The sequence below is a fragment of the Spermophilus citellus genome (assembly GCF_964194105.1).
Source record: "Spermophilus citellus genome assembly, chromosome: 12".
Lineage (NCBI taxonomy): Eukaryota > Metazoa > Chordata > Mammalia > Rodentia > Sciuridae > Spermophilus > Spermophilus citellus.
In genome coordinates this window covers 16124640-16149506 of record NC_138198.1, presented here as the reverse complement: position 1 = coordinate 16149506, position 24867 = coordinate 16124640, and the positions used below count along the sequence as shown (strand labels likewise).

Genomic DNA, 24867 nt, shown 5'->3' with positions numbered 1-24867 from the left:
TGCATTGTAATTATACATAATAAACCAGGCATGGTGGTGCATGCCTGTAAGTGACTCAGGAAGCTAAAGCGGCAGGATCACAAGTTTGAGTATAGCTCAGGCAGCTTAGTGAGGCCTTCAGCTACTTAGTAAGACCCTGTCTTTAAAGAAAAAAAAAAAGAGGGGGCTGGGGAAGTTCAATAGTAAAACACCCTGGGTTCAAATTCCAGTACCCACTCCCCAAAATTATTTATAATGGTGGGATTCATTAGATTATTTTTCATTGTGCCACATTCATACATGTACATAATAACATAATTTGATTAATCTCATTCCCCAATACTTTTCCTTTCCCTCTCTTTCCTCCCCCTCATTTTTAAATTTATTTTTTATTGACATTTTTATTCACATACCATAAAATTCATCATTTTAAAGTGTACATTTTGGGAGTTTTAAGATATTCACAAGGTTGTACCACCATCACTACTATCCCTAATTCTAGCACAGTTTCATCACTCCAGGAAAGCCCTATAACCATTAGCAATTACTCCCAGTTTCACCCTAACCATCTTCCCAGGTCTGGGCAACTCCTAATCTACTCTATGGACTTGACTTTTCTGAACATTTCACACTAATGGAACCATAAAATATGTGATCTTTTGTGTCTGCTGGCTTTCACTGAGCATATTTGCAAAGTTCATCTATGCACTGGTATTTCAGTACTTTTTTGTGTGTGAATGTGATTCCATTGTATGGATATACCACTTTTTATCTGTTCACCAGTTGATGGACATTTGAGTTGTTCTTCTTTTAACTATTATGAATAATGATGCTCTGAACACTTCTATAAAGCTTTTGGGAGGACATACATTTTCAGGTTTTTATTTTTTATTTTTATTTTTAGTTGTAATTGAACGTAACATCTTTATGTATTTATGTTTATGTGGTGCTGAGGATCGAACCAAGGGCTTTGCCCATTCGAGGTGAACGCTCTACCGCTGAGCCACAACCCCAGCCCTCAGTTTTGTTTTGTTTTGTTTTGTTTTCATAGGAATGGATTTGCTGGATGCTGTGGTAACTACATTTAACATTTGTGAATCTGCCAAACTGTTTTCCATTGTGGCTTCGCTATTTCACCTTCTCACCGGCAATGTACCAGGGCTCCCATTTCCCCACTTTCTTACCACCACTTGTCTTTTTTTATTATAACCATCCTAGTGGATGTGATGTGGTTTTATTTAGTTTGCAGTGTTTTATTTTTCTCATCACACTATAAAGGAGGCAAATAATGGTGTATATTAATACAGGTGAACATCACTTTAAACATTCCTATTTGTATTTTAAAGCTTGGCCTACCCCCTCAAAAATGGTGGTGAATTTTCACTTTGCAAAAGGAGAATATACCTGAACTTTTTCACAGATTTGGATATATCCCCTCAGTGCCTCTTGCCACTGATTGCTTTTAGTTGTACAGTTAAAAATTTATTAGAGAACTTACTTGGTTTGTTTATATTATACTTGGATTTACCTAGATTATGTTTACAGACAACATTTTAGCAACATGTTATGTAAAGCAGAGACGTACGTGTAATGAGACTTGTGTAACCATGATTCTCACAAGGATGTAAATGTATCAAATATCTTTAGCAAATGTTGCTAGTATAAGGATAATCACTGATTTTGCGTCATAACTTTCTTGAATTAAGATAAATTTAGTATTATCTTTGTAAGTGGCAGTGGTCCATAATTTCAGATAAATATCTTGCAGTATTGGCCCCAGCTGGGAACTTGAAAGGCTCCCAAAGGCCATTTATTATATTAAAGGCTTGGTCCCGAGGGTGGTAATATTGAGAAGTGGTGGGACCTTTAAGTGAGGGGATCTAGTGGGAGTTCCTTAGAGCTCATTAGTGATGTACCTTTGAATGGATTAGTGGGACCCTGGCTCCTTGTGCTTCCTGGCAGTGAGTTGAGTGATTTTGCTCCACGACACATTCCCGCCATGATGGGTCACTTTTCCACAGACCCAAAAGCAACAGGGAAACTTCCAACAGATTGAAACCTCCAAAACTGAGACGAAGCATAAGTTGATTATCTCAGGTATTCCATTTTAGTGATGGGAAACTAACACCAGTATTATGGATTCTGACAATGAGTCAGCATGAAGCAGCAGATTTTCTGAGTCATAGTTTTATCTTTTGAATGCTACAAGTTAGGTGAACATTGCCAAAGTGAACGTGTTTTCAGATAATTATAATTGGGCTAGAATTCTAAATTATGTCTGACTTTGAAGTATTCTTATCTTCTGGATAATAATGTGTTGTCTCCTGGTTCTGTTGCTAAAATAGAGTGAGAAGTACCAGACAACCCTGGTCCTTCCTGAAAGGAGTCACTGTGCTACATATTGCCACCCATGGAAGGGAAACTTTTCATCTACTTTGTGATATTAGGAAATAATGTTCTTTCACATCTTTTATCTTGATGTAACCCTTGTACTTTTATTTTGTTATGTTGCAGCTTTATCGATATGCTACAGCTCAAGCAACAACCAGCAGAAATTCTCTTCTGAAGGATGTAATTGCTGCTTATCAACGATTCTGTTCTCGACCTCCCAAAGGTAAAGCCCCTTAGGTATTCCTGTAATGTTCTGCATTTGTTAAAGATGTGTCCTGAGCATGTAGTGACTCATTTCTGTCTTCTGTACCTACTCCCTGACCTCTGACTCAGGTCTTATCATAGTCCTGAAAATGTGGCATCTTTGAATGTAGTGCTTTCATATGAAGAAATAGGCATGTAAGAAACTTTTTTTCTTTAATTAACATCTGTGGGTTGTTAAACTACATATTTAGACTTTGATGTACTTGTACACAAGAAATGTAATACTTTTAGCTTATCCTTTTTAATGATATGTGAACTGTTTTAAAAACAAATGAACATACACAGACCTGATGAATTTTAGTTTGAGCATGTGTATATTTTTCCTTTTCTTATAGGATTTGAAAAATTTTTTCCTAATGGAAAAAATGGGAAAAAAACTAATGAACCTCAAGAAGTTACGGGAGAAAAAAAAGGTACCTTTTAAAAGATTATGTGTGAGTTTGGGGTTGGGGCTGTAGATCAGTGACAGAGTGCTTACCTGGCATGTGTAAGGCAATGGGTTCTATCCGCACCACATAAAAATAAACAAAGGCATTCTGTTCATTTACAACTACAAAAAATTATGTGTGAGTTTTGTTTTTCGTAATAACTGATGGAGGTTGTTTCACTGAACAAAGATAGAGTTAATCAGTTGTGGAACTATAGGTTATGAGTACATAGAGAATTTTCAGGCCCTACATTTCATTTCACCTTAATTATCTGTTTATACTTTCCTGTCATTTTTCAAATTGAAGTAATTTAAGGTCCCTTAGGAGATACTGACTGATCAAATTAAGACTCTTTGGTAGATACAGATAGCTGACATAAAATTTAAACCATTGAGAAAAGCCTTAGAAAGCTAATACATGCAAGATATTGGACACATATTGTGGTACAGTGCAGTATTTTAAAAATTGTTCCTGAGCTTTAATTGAACCTATCTTATCTTGGGGAGTCAGAGAGGGTCTTTTAGGGCTGGTTGATAAGAGGGACAGTACGGGCTCAGAGCCTCCTGCTCCCATTTCACATGTACAGTATCACAATGCCTGGCATGTGCTGGCTTTCAACTGGCTTCCTTTCTTTTTAGGGAAATGTAAAGAAAAATGTGTCGGCTCTTATGGGGTTCTATTGGTAGTGCTGGGAATTGAGCAGGGCCCCACAGAGGCTGAGTAAATCATTCAGCTGCATCCCCAGCCCAGCCCAGCCCTTGTTTTTAAATGAACTTGCCATCTAGTTGAGAGACAGATATATGCTCAAAGAATATAAAGGAGTGAAAGGAAGGCCAGGGAACACAGGGAGTGAGGTGTGCTAGTGTGGGTGATGGTGGCCAGGAGGCTGTGGGAGGGAGTATTGGTGTCATGGGCAGCTGCTACAGGGTTTTCCAAGGGTATGGCCAGTATTCTGGGTCTTGGTTTGGGAGTAAATAAATGATAGTAGGTATACTTTAAATACAACCTGTTGGGTACGTGTTGCCTAGATGTTACCTTGTCGCAGAGTAGTTTGGAATAGTCACCCAGCTGAGCAATGTGATGACTCTGTTTTCCAGTCCTATGCCTTGTTACAGGTGGGCCTGAGATCATACACCTCACACTTCTCTCTGCATGAAGCACAAGTGGTGAAACCACAGCTTCAGGTGGCCACTGAGGATGGCAGCACCTGTGGTCTCCCCTCCTGCTGACTGGAAGGGTTTGATGGTAGTTGAAGATATTAGTATGGTATTTGTAGGTCATCAACAAAATGAAGAGGAGCCCCCCCCCCCAAAAAAAAAAGTGTTACTGACTGTATTAGTTTGTTGTTAGGGGTGTTGTCATAAAGGATCACAGCCTTTGGCTTTGGCAACAGAAATGGATTGTCTCATTCTGCATGCTAGAAATCCAAAGTCAAGACATTGGCAAGTTGGTATCTTCTTCTGAGAGCTATGAGGAAGAATCATTGTATGCTCATAGAGGGCTATCTGCTTTCTGTGTCTTCACTTCGTCATCTCGGCATATGAGTGTCTGTGTGCAGATTTCCCCTGCTTATGGATGATGCTAATGGATTAGGGCTCATCCTGATCCCTTCATTTTGACTTGATTACCTCTATAAAATCCCTGTTTTCAAATCAGGTCATGTTCTGAGGTACAAAGGGTCAGGACTCATTGTATAAATTGAGGGATGAGGTGGACACAGTTTATCCCATAACAGTGACAAATATCAGATTCTTGCACATGAATTACGTGTGGATGAGAGTGGTTTATTTTGTGGTGCTGAGCTGTGCCCAGCCCAGGTGAGAATTTCTAATGTCAGGCCTTCCCATAGAAGAAACTTGACAGTGTTTACTTTGTAGAACTGGGGAAGGGGAGCAATTACTTTTTAGCTTTGAAGGAGTACTCAGGAATTCACTTTCCTGAGTATAAATCCCACCTGTCACTCAGTATCACTTGACAAGGCAACAAGCTAGTCAGTAAGTCAGATTAGCTCCATCTTCCTTAGAATGGGTATAATAGTTGCATAGTTCTTGGATTATTGGGAGTTGTGCACGTTTCACGAAATACTATAAATAAAGTGTTGATCATTTGACACAGTATATTTTGTTTTATATCCTTTATTACACGCATACAAAGAAACCTTGTTGACAGGTAGGGTGCCCTGTTTTGTTTATGACAGAATCAAAAACAGCTGCTACCCCACGCTCATCTGGAGGAGGAGGTGCTGGTGGAGGAAAACGCCGCGGCAAGAAAGATGATTCTCACTGGTGGTCCAGGTTCCAGAAGGTTTGGTTCTAAACTATGTGCAATTTTGAGGTTTTGATGTGGCCCCAGAGTGGGTTGGGAAGGGCTTTGTCTTGCATGGCATAGATCATATTGTGGAATTTCATTCTTAGGGTGACTTTCCCTGGGACGACAAGGATTTCAGGATGTACTTTCTCTGGACTGCTCTGTTTTGGGGTGGAGTCATGTTTTACTTCCTGTTCAAGAGCTCTGGGAGAGAAATCACATGGAAGGACTTCGTCAATAACTATCTTTCTAAAGGAGTAGTAAGTATTTATGAATTGGTGGCCACCATGTTTCAAGAGGTGCAGTTCAGGAGAGAGCAAACAGTGATAAGTAGCAAGTTGGCTAGACCTGTCTGTCACAAAGTTCCTTTGTTCATGTTCATGTTGGTTTCTCAAAAAGTGCGGCAGTCAGAAAACATGTTCATTATGATCCACAGTCCCCAAACTTACCACAGCATCCTTTTGATGCACTTCATATTAAAAACTGGTGTGTTTGGAGGCACTGCTTCTATCCATGGTCCTGGCAATCTCCCATCTGTTTCTGTCACTACTCACCTCCCTCTTCCTGCATGATGATGTGTGGCAGCCTCTCTCAGCTCTTTTATGTCTCTACTGCTTCTAATTAATCTCCAATGACTTGAAGCCAGTCAGAGCTATAAAGTAACAGAGAGGCTCCATGTGTGGGCTGGGTGGAGCATGTGAACTTTGGAGTCGCTAGTCTGCTGGGAATCCTGTGTATATGCCAAGTCTTTGACCAGGTAAGACCATGTCTCAGCACATTCACAATGCCTCCACTAATAAGGCATATGTTATTTTATGTATTATTAAGAAAAATTTAATAAGCTGCCAACAAAACTACATCATGCCATTGATTGTGAAATGGATCCCAACTTCTAAGAGGTTAAAAAATATGGAAAGTGTGCATCTTAACATTGATGAATGTCATGCTAATGGAGAACCAGGACTAGGCCTGCTGGGTAATCTAAGAGAAATTAGCCTTGCAGTGCTGGAGTTTTTATCAGTGAAATAGTAAAATTAACATGGTAATGCTTACTGAGGAAATGTGAAAAATAACTTAATTTCTAAAGGTTGTACAAGAGAGTGAGGATAGAACTGGTTAACAAACCCAGATATACACTATTATCAAGAGATCATTGTTCTGAACGAAACTTTCATGTGAGGCCAAGATACCTAGGTAAAAGATGAAAGTTCCAGTCGAGTCCAACAAAGGATGTAACTTACCTATAAAAGACGAAATACAGATGAAGGGGGCAAAACAGAAAAAGGAAAGCATTAGGCCAAACTTAGCTTCTTTTAATGCAAATTGAAAATAAGAAACCAGTTAGGTATAATTATTAATGAAAAAATAATACCCAACACTGACAGGGTACATGAAATAGGCAGTCATACAGAGAATTGGGCATTCTGTATAAAGTCTTAAAAATCCTTACATCCTCTGAACCACTTCAGTGGTTTATACATAAAGTGGTTTAATCATAAGATGGATTCACAGGGTTATTCATCCCAGTGTTTAGTTAAAGAAAACTATAAGGGGCTTGGGCTCGGGCTCGGGCTCAGCAGTAGCATACTTGCCTGGCATGTGTGAGGCACTGGGTTCAATTCTCAGAACCACATATAAATACATAAATAAAGGTCTATCAACAACTGAAAAAATATTTTAAAAGAAAACAATAAAGAGGAAACAGGTAAATGTTCAATAAGAGGGAAATAGTCAAATAATAGGGCTGAGAAAGCCTGTTTCCTTTTCCTGTCTTGTTCAGAAGTCACAGAAGAATTGAATAGTGATGATTATAAATGCTGATTTGCTCTTGATCTTGAAGCTACCAACATTTACCTATGTGACAAATGTCTAGTCCTTGTAGATACCTTGTTTTTACTACATTGAAGAAGTATTTTGGGTCACTTTTAGAGTTGTTAGGAATGGGTATAGAATTTTTTTCCCTTGTTTTAACCATCTAAGTATTTTTTTTTCTTATTTGATATATTAACTTGGTTGAGTAACAATTTGTTAATAATAAATCATGATTTTATTTATCTTTTTCATGCTTGTTATCTTTGTTTTTCTCAGTTATTTTTTTCATTCTGGTAAAGTACATAAATCCTAATTTTACCATCTTTTTTTTTTTTTTTTTTTTTACATTTTTAAGTGTACGGATATTAAATACATCCATAAAGTGCAGCCATGACCAACATGGACCTCCAAAACTTCATTTTTGTAAACTGATTCCCATTGAACAGGAATACCACTCTCCCCCTTCTCATGGCCCCTGACAACCACCAACCTACCTTTGTCTCTAGAATTCTGATTACTTGAAATACCTCATATAGATGGAATCATGAGGTATTTGTCTTTCTGTGTTTGGCTTATTTCTCTTGGTATAATGTCCTCAAGGTTCACGTTTGTCAGAATTTCCTTCCCTGTTAAGGCTGCACAATGTTCAATTATGTGTATGTGCCACATTTTGCTTTTCCATTTATGCATTGATAGGCACTGGGTTGCTTCCAAGTTTTAGCTATTGTGAATGATGCTATGAACATAGGTATCCCAATATCTCTTTGAGACCCAGCTTTCAATTATTTAAGGTATGTGTAAAGGAGTGGAATTGCTGGATCAGGTGGTAATTCTGTTTAATTTTTTGAAGAACCACTCTACTGTTTCCATAGTGGCTGTACAATTTAACATTTCTCTTGATGGTACACAAGCTTTCCCATTTCTTCACATCCTCACCAGTGTTTGTTATTTGTTTTCCAGTAGTAGCTGTCCTAGTGGGTGTGAGGTAGTCTCTCACTGAAGTTCTAATTTGCGATACCCTAATGATTGATACTGAGCATCTTTTCATGTGCTTATGGCCATTCATGTATCTTTTTTTGTATGTCCATTCAAGTCCTTTACTCATTTTGAATCAGGTTATTTGCTGTTGAGTTTTAAGAGTTCCAGTGCATTCTGCATATTAATATCTTGTTAGATATAAAATTTGCAAAAATTTCTTCCCCTTCTGTGGGCTGCCTTTTTACTCTGTTGATATTGTCTTTTTTTTTTTTTTTTTTTTTTTTTAAGAGAGAGAGTTTTTTAGTATTTATTTTTTAGTTTTTTCGGCAGACACAACATCTTTGTTTGTATGTGGTACTGAGGATCGAACCCAGGCCGCACGCATGCCAGGCAAGCGCGCTACCACTTGAGCCACATCCCCAGCCCCTTGATATTGTCTTTTGATGCACACACAAAAATAGGGCCTTGAGCATTCTAGGTAAGCACTCTACCACTCAGCCACATCCCTAGTCCTTTTCATTTTTCATTTTGATATGGTCTCATGAAGTTGCTAAGGCTGATTTCAAACTTGCAGTTCTCCTGCTTCAGCCTCCTAAGTCTTTGAGTTTACATGTGTGTATTGCCTCACCGAGCAAGGCACAAAATTTTTAAATTTTCATGAAATCTAATTTTTCTATTCTTCTTTAGTTTCTGGTACCTTTGGTGTCATATCCCAGAAGTCATGCCAAATCCAGTCTTATGAAGCTTCTGCCCTTCATTTTCTTCTAGCAGTTACATGGTTTTGGGTCTTAAAGTTAGGCCTTTTTTCCATTTTAAGTTGATTTTCATCTGTAACTTTATTCTTTTGCGTGGCATATTCACGTTTCTTAGCACCATTTGTTGAGAAGATGGTCCTTTTCCCATTGAATGGTTTGACACCCCTTTGAAAATCATTTATATATGAGAGAGTTTATTTCTGGGCTCTTGCATATTTTTCCCTCTTGAGTCAAATCCAGGGCCAGCACCCTAGGCAAATATTCCACTATTGAGCTATTTCTTGTCTTTTTCATTCTATTCCATTGTCAGTTTTTAATGCTAGTACTTTACTGTTTTGAGTGCTGTAACTTTACAAGAGTGCACCACAGCACTCAGCTGTTATTCTTTTTCAAGATTAGTTTGGCTCTTCTTTGAAATACCATATAAAATTTAGGGTGGGTCTTTCCATTGCTGGGGGAAAAGAAAATCAAGGGACTTTCATCGGGATTGCTTTAACTCTGAATTGCTTTTAGTATTAACATTGTAACTGCATTAAGTCTTTTAATTTGTGAATGTAGATGTGTTTGTATATATTTGTATCTTTAATTTCTTTCTAAATGTTTTTATCATTTCTTGTACAAGTCTTTCATCTGCTTAAGTTAATTCCTAAGTATTTTATTCTTTTTGGTGGTGTTGTAAGTGGAATTATTTTCTTAATTTCTTTTTCAGATTATCCATTGTTAGTGTATAGATATGCTTTTTTTTTTTTTTTTTTTTTAAAGAGAGAGTGAGAGAGGAGAGAGAGAGAGAGAGAATTTTTAACATTTTATTTTTCAGTTCTCGGCGGACACAACATCTTTGTTGGTATGTGGTGCTGAGGATCGAACCCGGGCCGCACGCATGCCAGGCGAGCGCGCTACCTCCTGAGCCACATTCCCAGCCCCTAGATATGCTTTTTATTTTTGCATGTTGACTTTGTATCCTGCTATTCTGCTGAGTTCATTTATTAATTCCAGATTTTCTGTGTGTGCTATCATTGGGATTTTCTGTATGTGTAATCATGTCTTTTGCTAACAGATAATCTGGCACCTTCCTTTCTAATTTGGATGCCTTTTGTTTCTTTTTCTTACCTAGCTCTGACTAGAACTTCCAGTAGTGTTAAATAAACATGGTGAAAGTGGACATCTTGCTTGGTTCCTGATTTTAGAAGAAAAGCTTCCAGTCTTTCACCACACTGTGTGTTTTGATGTATAGCTTTTATTGTGTTGATGTAACCTCTTTCTAGTTTGTAGAGATTTTTATTATAAGCGGATGTTGAATTTGGTCAAATGCTTTCTCAGGCATTAATTGAGATGACCATGTGGTTTTTCCCCTTTACTCTGTCAATGTGGTGTATGATGCTGATTGATTTTTGTACATTGAACCATCCTTACCTTCTAGAAATATATCCCACTTAGACATGAAGTATGTTATATTCCTTTTAATGTGCTGAATTTGGTTTGCTGATTTTTTTGTTAGAGATTTTTGCATGTATGTTCATAATGTATATTGATTTATAGTTTTTTTTTTTTTTGGTAGTATCTTTGGCTTTAGTATCAGAGGAACACTGACTTCATAGAATGAGTTAAAAAGTATTGTCTCTTCAGTTTTAAGAATTACTGGAGGGGCTGGGGATGTGGCTCAAGTGGCAGTGCGCTCACCTAGCGTGCTTGAGGCACTGGGTTCACTTCTCAGCACCACATAAAATAAAATATTGTGTCCACCTAAAACTAAAAAATAAATATTAAAAAAAAAAATACTGGAGTTAGTTTTTTTAAAGTGTGGTAGATTTCACCAGTGAAGCCATGAGTTCCTGGGCTTTTCTTTATCAGATTTTTTATTACTGATTGAATATCCCTACTATTATAGGTCTGTTCAGATTTTTCTCTTTTTTCATAGTTTAGTTTTTGGAAGGTTTTGCATTTGCAGGAATATGTCGGTTTTATCCAGGTTATTCAATTTGTTGGCCTACAGTTGTTCATAGAACTTAAAACTATTTTATTTCTGAAAATGAGTTATGTCCATACTTTCATTTCTGGTTTTAGTAATTTGAGTCCTCTCTTCTTTTTTTTTTTTTTTTTTTTTTTTTTTGTTTGTTCGACTAGCTACTGTTTTGTTAGTGTTGCTAATTCCACCTCACCCCACTCCCCAAAAAAATACTTTTGGTTTGATTTTCCTCTTTATTTTCCCACACTTTCATATTCTCTGGGCTTCAATCTTTATCATCTTCCTTCTGCCAGCTTTGGGATTAGCTTGTTTTTTTCTCTGGTTTCTTGAATTATAAAGTTAAGTTATTGACTTGAGTTCTTTCATGTATGTTTATTTTTTTTGGTACTGTGGAATTAACCCAGGGGTACTTAACCATGGAGCCACATCTTCAGCCCTTTTTATTTTGAGACACAGTCCTATTAAGTTGCTTAGGGCCTTACTTAGTTGCTGAGGCTGGTTTTGAACTTGCAATCCTCCTGCCTCCAATTTCCAAGCCACTGGGATCACAGGTGTACACCACTGCTCCTGGCTCTTTTATTTTTAAATGTACATTTTTACAGTTATAAACTCCCACCTTATTCTGCTTTTACTGTGTCCTGTAAGCTTTAGTATGTTATTCTTGTTTGCATTCATCTATATATTTTCCTTATATCTTTGTGATTTCTTCTTAGATCCATTGATTATTTAGGAGTGTGTTGTTTACTTTCAACAAATTTGTGATTTTCTGGTTTTCCTCTGTTACTGATTTCTAGCTCTGTACTGTTATAGTGGAGATATTTGTATGATACCTGTTTTCAAAATCCATGGAGACTTAATCAGCTTTCGATTTATGTATTTGAGTGTTCCATTTTTATGTTTATAACCATTATAATGTCTTACTATGTTAAACCTTTTAGTAATATACAGTGAATTTTGTCTCTAGTAACCATTTTTTATTTTTTTTTTATTTTTTTTTTATTTTTTTTTTTAAGCTTTAATGTAATCTTGAAGATATTTTGTTTTTTTTTTAAATAAACTTTATTTATTTATTTTTTTTTTTAGAGAGAGTGAGAGAGGAGAGAGAGAGAGAGAGAGAGAGAATTTTTAATATTTATTTCTTAGTTCTCGGCAGACACAACATCTTTGTTGGTATGTGGTGCTGAGGATCGAACCCGGGCCGCACGCATGCCAGGAGAGCGCGCTACCGCTTGAGCCACATCCCCAGCCCACCATTTTTTATTTAAGGCTTGTTTTTCCATCTTTCACTTTCAATCTATTTATTTGGACCTAAAGTGAATCTGAACAGCATATTGGATCATATTATTAAAATCTATTCTCAGTCTCTTGTATTGATTAGAGAATTTAATCTATTTGTGTTTAAAGTGTTTACCAATATGCGGGAACTTCTGTCATTTATTGTTTGTTTCCTATATGTCTTAGTGTTGCCTCTCATTTTCTGCATTAGTATCTTTGGTGTTTAGTTTTGTTTGTTTGTTTGTTTGGTAGTGAAATGCCTAAATACTTTTTCTTTTTATTCTAAAGCTTTATATATGGTTATCATGGGGGGGGGTACATTTTACATCCTAAAATTACAATTCTAATTTGAATTTATGCCTGCTTAAATTCTATAACATACAAAAAATTCTGCTTTCATACCCCATTTTTTTGGTCATTGGTGTCACAAGCTTATACTTGTACATCATATGCCCCAGAACATAATAATTCTTTTTCTTTTCTTTTTTTTTTTTTTTTTTTTTTTTTTTTTTTTTGGACCAGGGATTGAACTCAGGGGCACTTATCCACTGAGCCACATCCCAAGCCCTGTTTTGTTTTTGGTTTTTGTTTTTGGTTTTCTCAATAGGACCATTTATTTTAGGGGTAAATACCATCACATGCATTAGAGGGCTTGATAAAAACCTTCAGTTGGTACAGAAAGTCTAAGTTATGTTTAATCTTTGGAGGATTTATATTTTAAATATCTTCGCTTAAGGCACATTATATAAATATACGCTGAATTTACCTCAGACTCATGAATTTCAGGGTGAAATGGTGTCATGGTAATAGAGATGAACATTTCACAGGCATATAGATTACCTATAGAATATTGCACCTTTGACTCATTAAAATAATGTCCCCTTAAATATTTCTAGAAGTCCCTAGGAAATGAATTCTTTGTTCTCAAGAAAAATTCTGCTCCCGTTGTGTGCAGTGTTTTCTCAGCCTATTGCTTCAGGTTTTCTGGCTACCTCTAGTGTTCTGCTGTGGTTCTTTGTCCCTGGAGGTCTCCAGTACCTGTGGAAAGCCCTGTTTTGTATTTTATTAGAGACAGGGTCTTCCCTGAGTTGCTTAACGCCTCACTTTTGCTGAGGTTGGCTTTGAACTTGCCATCCTCCTGCCTTAGCCTCCTGAGCCACTGGGATTACAGGCTTGTACCACCGTGCTGGGCATAACCTAATAATTCTTTTAAATGCATCAGTCTCTTAAATTATGTAGAAAACAAAATATAGAGATACAAACCTAAGTTAGAGTAATATTAACGTTTATAATTTTTTTGTGTATTCACCATTCTTGAGATCTTTCATTCTTCAAATGGCTTTAGAGTTACTTTCTGTGATGTTTCTTCTTTCTTTTTGCAGGAATTGCTTGAACATTTCTTGCAGCACAGGTCTAGTAGTAAAGAACTCCCCTGGGCTTTTCTTTATCTGGAACTGGGTTAATTTCTCCCTTTTTTGAAGGACAGTTTTGTCAGGTATGTCATTCTTGGTTTACAGCTTTTTTAATTAGAATTCCTTGAACTTAGATGTTTTTATTCTTGTCTTTCATCAAATTTGGGGAGCTTTTGGCCATTATTTTTTTAATATTTATTTATTAGTTGTAGTTGGACACAATACCTTTATTTATTTTTATGCTGAAGATTGAACCCATGACTACATGCTAAGCGAGCACTCTACCGTGGAGCCACATCCCAGCCCAGTTTTCAGCCATTATTAAAAAGAAACATTCTCTGTCCCTTTTCCTCTCTCATCCTTCCGTGACTCCTACATTGGATGAGTTGGTCTGCTTGATGCTATTCTGCAGATCCCTTTACTCTGTTCACTTTTCTTCAGTTATTTTTTTCTTTCTATTCCTCAAATTCAGTAATTTCAGTTGTCCTATTGTTCACTGGTTCTTTCTTCTACCAACTCAAAGCTGCCTTTGAATTCCTCTAATGAGTTATTGTACTTTTCAGCTCCAAAATTCCTGTTTTTCTCTTTTTGGGGGGCGCAGGAGTGGGGGAGAATACCAGGATTGAACTCAAGGGCATGCAACCACTGGACCACATCCCCAGCCCTATTTTGTATTTTATTTAGAGACAGGGTCTCACTGAGTTGCTTAGCTCCTTGTGGTTGCTCAGGCCGACTTTGAATTCATGATCCTCCTGTCTGAGCCTCTGAGGTTATAGGCATCTGCCGCCACGTGCAGCGTAGGTTTTCTTTCTGTCTCTTTATTGGTATTTGTTTTGCTCAAATATCATTTTCTTGACTTTGTCCATTAGTTCTCTGAGCATTTTTTAATGGAGTCATTTTAAATTCTTGTCTAGTATATTTGCAATCAGGTCTTTCTCGGGGACAGTTCTGTTGGTTCACTTTTTACCTTTGAATGGGTAATGCTTATCTGTCTCTTTGTGTGCCTTGTGATTTTGTCATTGAAAACTAGACATTTGAACATTTGAATCTGATAATGTAACTGAATATCAGATTCTTCCCTTTCCCTCAGGGTTTACTGTGAGATTTTTGTTTGTTCGTTTGTTTGTTTATTGTTGTTGTTATCATGGGCTGTTTCAGTGCCCAGGATCAGATTTGCTGAGGTCTTTTCTGAACCTTAAGTCTTTCCCTTAATATACATGGTCTGATTTTCCCTGTATATGTAGTTGCTTTAAATGTCACAATCTTTAATATCTAACTCCAAAGTGGGAGAAAAGAGATAAATGAAGAAAATGGAAAAAAGGCATTGGCCTATTAGATTCCCTAGCATGCACTTCAGTCACAGGAGGGGTACAACAGTGGCTACCACCTATTTGCTCCACTGTCATCAGAGGCAGCATTCAGAGCACAGATTCCTGGTCTGTGGAGGACAGGGTCCTTTAGCCTACCCTCATGCAAGCTATATGGCAGCTGCTTCAGTAGCCTATCCTGGGCTGGGAGTATGCTACTACAGTGCTGACAGCTAAAGTTAACCGAAGTGAGCCACAGTTGACCAGCTAAGCCTTCTAATAACTCCAAATTTCCAAAATAATTACAGCAAACAGATTTTACCTGTATAGGTGGGGAGGTAGATTCCTGGTGCTTCCTACTCCACTATCTTCCATCTACTCAGATTTTTTTCCCACCCATACTGTGATTGAACCCAGGGCCTTGTGCATGCTAGGCAAGCACTCTACCACTGAGCCATATCCCCAGCCCTTTTTTGTTTTGAGACAGGATCTTGCTAAATTGGTGAGGCTGGCCTCAAACTTGCAATCCTTCTGTCTCAACCTCATGAGTTGCTGGAATTACAGGTATGCACCACTGCCCTGGTTCTACTCAGATTCTTGAAACAAGTGTTTTTTTTTTTTTTCATGAAAGTGAGGATATTATATGCATAATTCTCAGATGTCGTGGGGAGCCAACATTCTCAAAAGTAACTCTTGTGTAGGTGTGGAAGGGGCTGCAGTAGTCCTTCCAAGAGTACTAACCAGTGCTTGAGAGGAGTCCCAATGGTGCCAGCTCTCCTGACCCACTGGCTTTTTGGAGTCAGTCTGCCACTTCCCAGGCAGCTTTGTAGGGGATAGGGTTCTTTTCCCCATTTCTTTCCAGACCAAGAACAGTTCCTCCTCTAGGTCAGCTTCTCTACTTTCTGTTTGTCATTTGTATTTTTCAGATTTACTGGTAGAGCACATAGTGAGAAGTAGGCATATCTCAAAGGACTTCAATCCTGAACTAGTTCTTGGGAAGAGGTATTTAAGAATGTTCTTAAGAATCTGATATATTTAGTGATTTAAAGAAAGCAACTTTTTATACTCATGGAGTGGCCAAAATTAAAAGGCTTTATAATCAAGTGATGGTGAAGATTTGGAGCAATAAGAATGTTTTGCTGGTACAAGTGAATTGGAGAGCCACTTGGCAATATTTTGTGATGTTGAAGGTATGGTCTACCCTGTTACCCAGCTGCACTTTGTCTGCCTATAGATATATATTCCTGGGGACTTTTTGAAGGTATATCCAGGAAGCATTGTTTATAATGAAACAACAGGGAATGGGAAGGAACTTGGGGTGTACTCATCAAATGTAACATCCCACAGAATGAAACGTCAATGTGGTTAAACTGAACGAATGTGATATTGGGAAAGAAAGGAAAGGAATAGAAGAGTGGATAGAAAGCAACACCTTTTTTTTTTTTTTAAGTTTAAAAACAGGCCAAAGTGAGTGTGGATATCATTCAGGGTTATATAGACGTGTAGTACAAATGCAAGGGCAGGTTGGGGGAGACTTGCCCATGCATGCTGTCCCCTCTGGGAGAGGGTATGCTGGGGAGCCTCCCCAGTATTGGAGGTGGGAATGTGGGGCATCCTCCGATTCATGATTATTTTCTGTGTGTATGGAATGTCATCTTCATTTTAAGTGAGCTTAAAAGAAAATTTGGAGTATTTATTTAAATATATGGTTTGAATGTTTAACTTTTTTAAATTTCCAGGTAGACAGACTGGAAGTGGTCAACAAGCGTTTTGTTCGAGTGACTTTTACGCCAGGAAAAACTCCAGTTGATGGGGTAAATAATTTTATTAATTGATGTGAATTAGTCATAACTTTGCAGATTGAGAGCTGAGAGAAAACACCACTCAACGTTGCAGCGGTGTGATGTACCCTGACAGGTGGGAATCTGTGGTGTGAGTTAGTGCTAGGGGCTGCACCTCTGACTCACTCCTGGTGATGCCCATACTACTGGGAGGTGCTCCACAGAGTCTGATGAGAGCCAAGCACTCAGTGTCTTGCCCCATGGATAGCTGGTGCTGAGTTAGGGGCTGTTCAGGCAGGTGTGGTTAACCTGCTAGGTACATGTTTTAGGGTATGAAACCACATGAATTTTTTATCTTTGTCAGGAAACAACTTACCAAGAGCTATTGTTATTTAAAACTTCTCATCTTTTATTTTTAGGTGTGTAGAGAGAACTTCCTTGCTCAGTAACACTGATTGCTGGGAAGAATATGGAATGACATGTTGATGTCTTCTGAGTTTTGTATCTTAATTTTTTTTTAATCCACTTAACCACTGAGCCACATTCCCAGCCCAATTTTGTATTTTATTAGATACAGGGTCTCACTGAGTTGCTTAGTGGCTCACCATTGCTGAGGCTGGCTTTGAACCTGCAATCCTCCTGCCTCAGTCTACTGAACTGAGGATTACAGGCATGCACCACTATGCCCAGCTTAAATCACCACTTTTTTAAAAAAATGATTGCAGGTTAAAGGAGAGCAAAGTTTTTTTGTGAGTTATAAAATGAGACTAATACTTGTAAAGTGCCTGGAATATAAGCACTATTTTTATCTAGTCAAACTCCATAAATATGAGTCCTTACAAGTATTAGCATCTTTTTTTTTTTTAAAGAGAGAGTGAGAGAGGAGAGAGAGAGAGAGAGAGAGAGAATTTTTTAATATTTATTTTTTAGTTCTCGGCAGATACAACATCTTTGTTGGTATGTGGTGCTGAGGATCGAACCCGGGCCGCATGCATGCCAGGCGAGCGCGCTACCCCTTGAGCCACATCCCCAGCCCAAGTATTAGCATCTTGTGGTTGTGCAGAGAGGCAATTTGACAATGCTTAGGACACTGCCTCTGGAGCCGGACTCCTAGGGTCAGATCCCAGCCTCTGCCTCTTATTCTGTACATAACCATGGGCAGGTTCACTCTCATGGCTCCTTTTTTTCTTTTTTTTAAATTTTACTGGACATTAAACTCATCGGTACTAGACCACTGAGCCACATCCCAGCCCTATTTTTTATTTTATTTAGAAACAGGGTCTCACTGTGCCTCACTTTTGCTGAGGCTGGCTTTGAGCTTGTGATCCTTCTGCTCTAGCCTCCCAAGTTGCTGGGATTATAGGCAAGTGTATCACACTGCACCTGGCTCATGGTTTCTTATCTATAAGAATTAGAGCTTGGGCTAGGGTTGTAGCTCAGTGGTAGAGTGCTTGTCTAGCACATATGAGGCACTGAGTTCAATCCTCAGCACCACATAAATCAATAAATAAATAAAATAAAGGTATTGTGTCCATCTTCAATTAAAAATATTTTTTTAAAAAAGAATTGAAGCTCATTTTCAACCAGTAGATACTAATACTATACAGAATACATTTAGACTCGTGTCCATGGGTTCTGCATCCATAGATTCAGTCAACTACAGATTAAAAATATTTGGAAAAAATTTGCATCTTCAATGAACATGTGCAGATGTCTTTCCCTGTCATTTCCTAAACAGAGTATAATAACTTTGTAGCATTTACATTGTGTATTAGTATTTTAAATAATCTAAAGGTGAATTAAATTACTTTAGGAGGCGGCATGTAGATTATATGCAAATACTATGTCATTTTATAAAAGGGATTGAGCATCTGCAGATTTTGGTATCTGTAGATACCAAGGAGTGGTTGGGTTGTACTTGTGTGCTGTTTAGTAAAGTAGCCATCCCCCTTGTCCCCTAAGTGTCCTTTCCTATGGCACTCAAGACTTCCCAACTCTGGGGAACTGAAGGGTGCTGCTGGACAGCTTGGCACTTCTATTCCGATTGTACATGCTAGTGTTTTTTCTAATGATTCATATTTTGACTGTCACCCTGTTCCTTCTTCTTGGGATGGTTCCTGAGATTGAGTTGATATATTTAAAGGACTTAGAACAGTACCACGCACTCAGTAATTGCTCAGTGAGCTTTTAGCTATTATTGTTATACACATTTGTTTTCAGTTTGGGAACAAGATGCTAGGAAATAAAGAAGAGAAAAAGAATGAATATGTATCTAAAAATAGGGTTATCTTTTCAAATAGGACTTTTTATTCTGTTCTTTGAATTTATAATTTTAGAGCCACAGGAAAATACTCCTAAAGAAATGCTTATTTGCTAAGGACTACCAAATGTTCTGAGTGATTTAATCACCAAGTCATTAAAACCAGGCTCTATTACTGCTATTTTTAAAATTTGTAAATCTTTACTGTTTCTGAAAACTTCAAAAAGTCAACTCTCCAAGTGAATCACATCGTTTGTTCCACTTCATTCTTAGGGTATTTGTTTTTCTGTTTTTATAGCAATATGTGTGGTTTAATATTGGCAGTGTAGACACCTTTGAGCGGAATCTGGAAACCTTACAGCAGGAATTGGGCATAGAAGGGGAAAATCGGGTGCCTGTTGTCTACATTGCTGAAAGTGATGGGTAAGAAGTACTTTTTAAATCGTTTTGAAAACTGTTTGCTGTGATGGTTGATCATGTCCTTGTCACTAGGTAGCAAAGTTACACATTAGATTCTCAAACTGCCCTTTCTCAGTTTGGCCAGAGTTTAAAACAATCACTAGTAACATAGTTTGTATACATGAATGATTGATTCATTTCCTACACATTGACATTTGTCTTGATTAAGCAATGGTTTGATTATTAACATCCAATGTATTGTCAACATAGAGTTTCAGCATAAAGAGTCTTTTATATAAGAGTAGCATTTCTATCTTTTTTTTTTTTAAAGATTTATTTATTTATTTATTTGTGGTGCTGGAGATTGAACCCAGGGCCTTGTGCATGCGAGGCAAGCACTCTACCAACTGAGCCATATTCCCAGCCTCCACTTCTACCTATTTTAACAATCATTTTTACATTTATATTTCATAGAGTTTTCCAGGATTTTTAAGTGATTCTTCCTCTCTCATCAGAGCTACTTCTTCCCTTGGGTAATGACTTTATAGGCTGCTGCTGCAATGTTACATGGGTTAAATATTCCTTATCTGATGTATTGGGACCAGAAGTATTTCAAATTTCAGATTTTTTGAATATTTTGCATAGTTTTATCAGTTGAGCATCTCTAATCAAAACTCTAAAATGCTTCAAAATCCTTAAATCTTTAAGCATCATGTTGGTGCTCTGAAAGTTTTCAAATTAGGGATGCTCAGAATCTGTACAGACTTCTACTGTACCATTCTTAAAACTTTTCTTATCAGTGTAGCTTTTTTTTTCTTTTTCTCCAGAAATAAACCAAAGATAAATTTTTCATGGTTTTCACTGCTTGCTTTAGCAGCATTGAAAAGTTTGTAATAAAAAAATTAGAAAGCAAGGAAGGGGCTGGGACTGTGGCTCAGTGGTAGAGCAGTCACCTGGCATGTGTAGGGTACTGGGTTCGATCCTTAGCACCATATAGAAATAAAATAAAGGTATGTGTTCACCTACAACTAAAAAAATACATATAAAAAAAATTAGAAAGCAAATCCTGGTTTTTGTTTTGATTTTGACCTAAATCACATGCAAAATTTTAATCTAAATTGCTAAGTTCAACTAAATTGTATTAACCAATATAAACAATACCTGTACCCACGGTTAGTTTGAAATAAATATTATTAAGACAAAAAGAAAGCATAATGCATCCCCCAGGCTTTAAGTCATTCAAGCATCTCTGGAAGGCAAGCACCATGTTGGAGAGGACCCTCGGAGTCTGTTAAGCCTGCAAGGCATGGTCTGTGCAGCATTTGGTAGGAGGGAAGTGTAAACATGTATGCATTACTTTTGGAACTGATGTTTTTCAATTAAAATAGATCTGACATTTGCAGGACATTTCTTTAAAATAGCTTGATGTATCCCCAAAAAAAGAACTGGAATTTCCACTCAGGTTAACACCAGCATAATGTTAAAATTCTTTTTTCTTTTTTTAATAATTTTGTTTTAAAGAGAGAGAGAATTTTTAATATTTATTTCTTAGTTTTCGGCGGACACAACATCTTTGTTTATATGTGGTGCTGAGGATCGAACCCGGGTCGCACGCATGCCAGGCGAACACGTTACCACATCCCCAGCCCAATGTTAAAATTCTTGAGTAATTCAAAAGAAATTTCTTTGAAACCCAGACATAATGATAGCAAATAATAGTACTTTGCTTAAATGGTGGTTATTGGGATAAATATTAATAAAATATCGATAGACGGTATACATGTTAAGAACAGATTTCTCTCTGGTATCATTTTTTGTGATTCCCTACCAGTGGTGATAACACCAAGATTCCCCATGTGCCTCAGATAAAATATTAGAATGTTTAGATTTTTAAAAAATTAAAAATGGTTGCAGTCACATCTGAAGCAGCTGTGGAAACGTCTGTACATTGCAGAACAGTCTTAGCAACATCCATATCCTGTCCTCCCTCTAGCTCGTTTCTGCTGAGCATGTTGCCTACAGTGCTTATCATCGCTTTTCTCCTGTACACCATAAGAAGAGGGCCTGCAGGCATTGGACGAACTGGCCGGGGCATGGGTGGCCTCTTCAGTGTTGGGGAAACCACAGCCAAGGTCTTAAAGGACGAAATAGATGTGAAATTCAAAGATGTGGCTGGTTGTGAGGAAGCCAAGCTGGAGATCATGGAATTTGTAAATTTCTTGAAAAACCCGAAGCAGTATCAAGACCTAGGAGCAAAAATCCCAAAGGTAAAGTGAACCTTCAGAAGATTAACTCAGAAATTTTTTGATCTTTGTCTCTGAAGTTGTCATTTTATGAAGTTTGAATATTTTAAGTAGCTACTTGTCTTAGTTTCTAACTTGAGTGTTTTGTTCTGTTTTTCTATGTATGTATGTTTGTATGTGAGTGTGCTTTGTTGTTGGATGGATTTTGTTTGTTCCTGAAAGAATTTGTTTTTTCGCTTGACAGCCTTTCCCAATCTACTTTTCCCTCCAGTCTGATTTAGACACCACACCCTCAGCAACATACTCCCCTAGAGCTTATCACACTCTGCTGTCCCTACATACCCCCCTTCCAAAGACACCTGTGGACCATCTGCCCCAAAGGTCCTGGCTCAGGGGATGATGAGGAGAGACAACACTAATGATCACCTTCCCTGCTGCCAGCAGATACCTGTGGCCACTGTGCCAGGGATAGCTCCTGTACCTTAGGGCTGGTCCTGACCCAGGACTAGGCACAAAATAGAAACTGTATTTATTGAGTATATCAACTAGCTGCTCAGTAAATGAATTTATAAAAAACGTCTAACCTGTTTATAGGGCTGGGGATGTGGCTCAAGTGGTAGCACACACACCTAGCATGTGTGAGGCACTTGGTTCAATTCTCAGCACCACATAAAAATAAAATAAAGACTTGTGTCCACCTAAAACTAAAAAATAAATATTTTTTTTAAAAAATCTGGGCTGGGGTTTTGGCTCAGAGGACGAGCACTCGCCTAACATGCATGAGGCACTGGGTTCCATCCTTAGCACCACATAAAAATAATGATAATAAAAAAAGGTATTGTGTCCACCTACAACTAAAAAAATTAGTGGTTAAAAAAAATCTGTTTATAATCCTTTAGTAAAGTTTACTTTAAAGGAATTCTTTGTACTGTGAATTGTTTCCTTGATTTTCATTTCCTATTTATATGGATTAAAAAATCATGACTCATGATTTTATGCTTTGCTGTCACCTAACACCCATTTGTATCATATCTAGGCATCTCTACAACTTAATAGTTTTTATATTGTTTAAATAAACAGTTTTTTCTTGTTAACTTCATCATCGGTATTTTTATTTTTTTATTTTTTATCCTACTTCTGAGACTTTCTTTTTTCCCATCCTGGTAATGGGAATTGAATCCAGGGTTACTCTATTTTTTATCTTTATGTGGTGCTGAGGATCGAACTCAGTGCCTCACACATTGCTAGGCAAGCACTCCACCACCAAGCTACAGCCCCAGCCCCTTTTTAAATGTTTGTTTGTTTGTTTGTTTGTTTGTTTTGGTGCTGAGGATTGAACCCAGGGTCTTGTGCATGGGAGGCAAGCCCTATTTTGTATTTTAATAGAGGGTCTCATTGAGTTGCTTAGCGCTTCACCATATTGTTGAGACTGGCTTTGAACTCGTGATTCCCCCTGAACTGCTGGAATTATGGGTGTGTGCCACCGCAAGAGAGGACACTATTTATAGCTAGTCACTTAATGGAAAATAAAATAAAAATGAATTCATACAGTTGGTTTAAAATACACATTTATCTCTGCTAAAAATGTTCTGACTTATACATGGAAGGTAGAAGTCAGTGGTTGAAATTAGTTATTGTTGGGATTCAAAAGCCAATTTTACTTGTAAACAATAAAAGAATTATGTGAATTGGGAGATATAGTTTGCATTTGTCTCCTTGAATTATTTAAATAAGTCTCAGTTGGTTCATTAGTAAATTCCTTGCTGATGTCACCTTTTTAAATATACTATTAGAAGGCCTAAAAATCTAAAAGGGAAGTATTTAAGATTTTAACATATATCAGTAAGACTTAAGAGACAGAGTTATACCTTGAATAATTTCTCTTTTTTGAATCTGAAGGGTGCCATTCTCACTGGTCCTCCAGGCACGGGGAAGACACTGCTAGCTAAGGCCACTGCTGGAGAAGCCAACGTCCCCTTCATCACTGTTAGTGGATCTGAGTTTTTAGAGATGTTTGTTGGTGTGGGTCCAGCAAGAGTAAGTCTTGTTCTTTTCCTCATCTTCCTTATCCCCATTTATTCTCCCCACATGGTGACTTGGCAAAGATACCCCTGCCCTCAGGGTCTCCAAAGGAACCTCCCACCGGTCACTGCCTTGAGTACTAAGGACAAGCTTGCAGCAAGGCCTGTGACTTCAGCTCACCTTCCCAGACCAACCAGAACACAGTTTGGGCCTTAAAATTATTCTCACTCACGTGCTTCAAGAAGTGGCTCTAATTTGTGGATTATTATTATTTTATAATAGCTTTATTAAGACATAATTAACATGCTGTAAACTTCACTACCTTAAAGTCAAGTCTACAGCTAAATATCTTAGGATACATTCAAACTTATGCAATATCACCACAATTAATTACACAACACTCATCCCCTTGAAAAGCAGCCCTAGAACCCTAGGCCCTTTGTTACCCTCTCCTCTTACCCCTCCCATCCCTAAGCAAACACTCATCTACTTCTGTCTGTAGGTTTTCCAGTTACAGATATTTTATATAAATGGAATTGTACAGTATGTGGTCTTTTTTTGTTTCGTTTTGTTTTTTTGAACTGGGGTCTCACTGTGTAGCCCATGCCGGGCTCAGACTCTTTTTCTGCCTCAGCCTTAGTAGCTGGAGGATACACATGTTCACCACCTTACCCAGCAATATGTAAAGCTCTGTGTTTTACTTTGAGAGGAACCGCAGAATTTTCCAAAGTACCTGTGCCTTTCACATTCCCATCAGCAGTGTGTGAAGGTTCTTGATTCCTTCACATCCTCACTATCACTTGCTGTTACCTGACTCTGATTGTAGCCACCCTAGTGAAGATGATGTGGCATCTTGTTTTGCATTTCATCGATGACAAGAAACGTTGAACATTTTCTTTTTTGTGGTGGGGCATGAATCCAGGGCCTTATGCATGCTAGACAAGTGCTCTACCACTGAGCTATATCCCCAGCACTTTTGGTTTTATTTTGAGACAGAGTCTTGCTAAGTTGCCTAGGCCAACCTGGAACTTGCCATCCTCTTGCCTTAGCTTGGCAAGTCACTGGGATCACAGGCATGTGTCACGGTGCCTGGCTCAGTGTTGGGCATTTCTCATCTGCGTATGAGCCATTTTCAGACATTCCTCAGAGAGGTCTATTTAGATTCTTTGCCTGTATTTTAATTTGTCCTTTTCTTATTGACCCTGGATACTACCTTCTAATAAGATATGTGACTTGCTGATATTTTCCCTATTCTATGGGTTGTCTTTTCACTCTTTTTGATAGTGAA

At 37.8% G+C, this 24867-nt stretch overlaps 1 protein-coding gene across 1 annotated transcript in view; it reads left to right on the top strand.

The window, feature by feature from the left end:
• AFG3L2 (AFG3 like matrix AAA peptidase subunit 2) overlaps positions 1-24867 on the top strand; it is a 44066-nt gene that overhangs the window by 2746 nt on the left and 16453 nt on the right. Inside the window, exons 2-9 of the mRNA XM_081262913.1 lie at positions 2494-2593; positions 2970-3047; positions 5260-5366; positions 5477-5629; positions 16614-16688; positions 19214-19338; positions 21308-21581; positions 23457-23594. Coding sequence (XP_081119039.1) covers positions 2494-2593; positions 2970-3047; positions 5260-5366; positions 5477-5629; positions 16614-16688; positions 19214-19338; positions 21308-21581; positions 23457-23594 — 1050 coding nt within the window. The remainder of the gene's footprint in view (positions 1-2493; positions 2594-2969; positions 3048-5259; positions 5367-5476; positions 5630-16613; positions 16689-19213; positions 19339-21307; positions 21582-23456; positions 23595-24867) is intronic.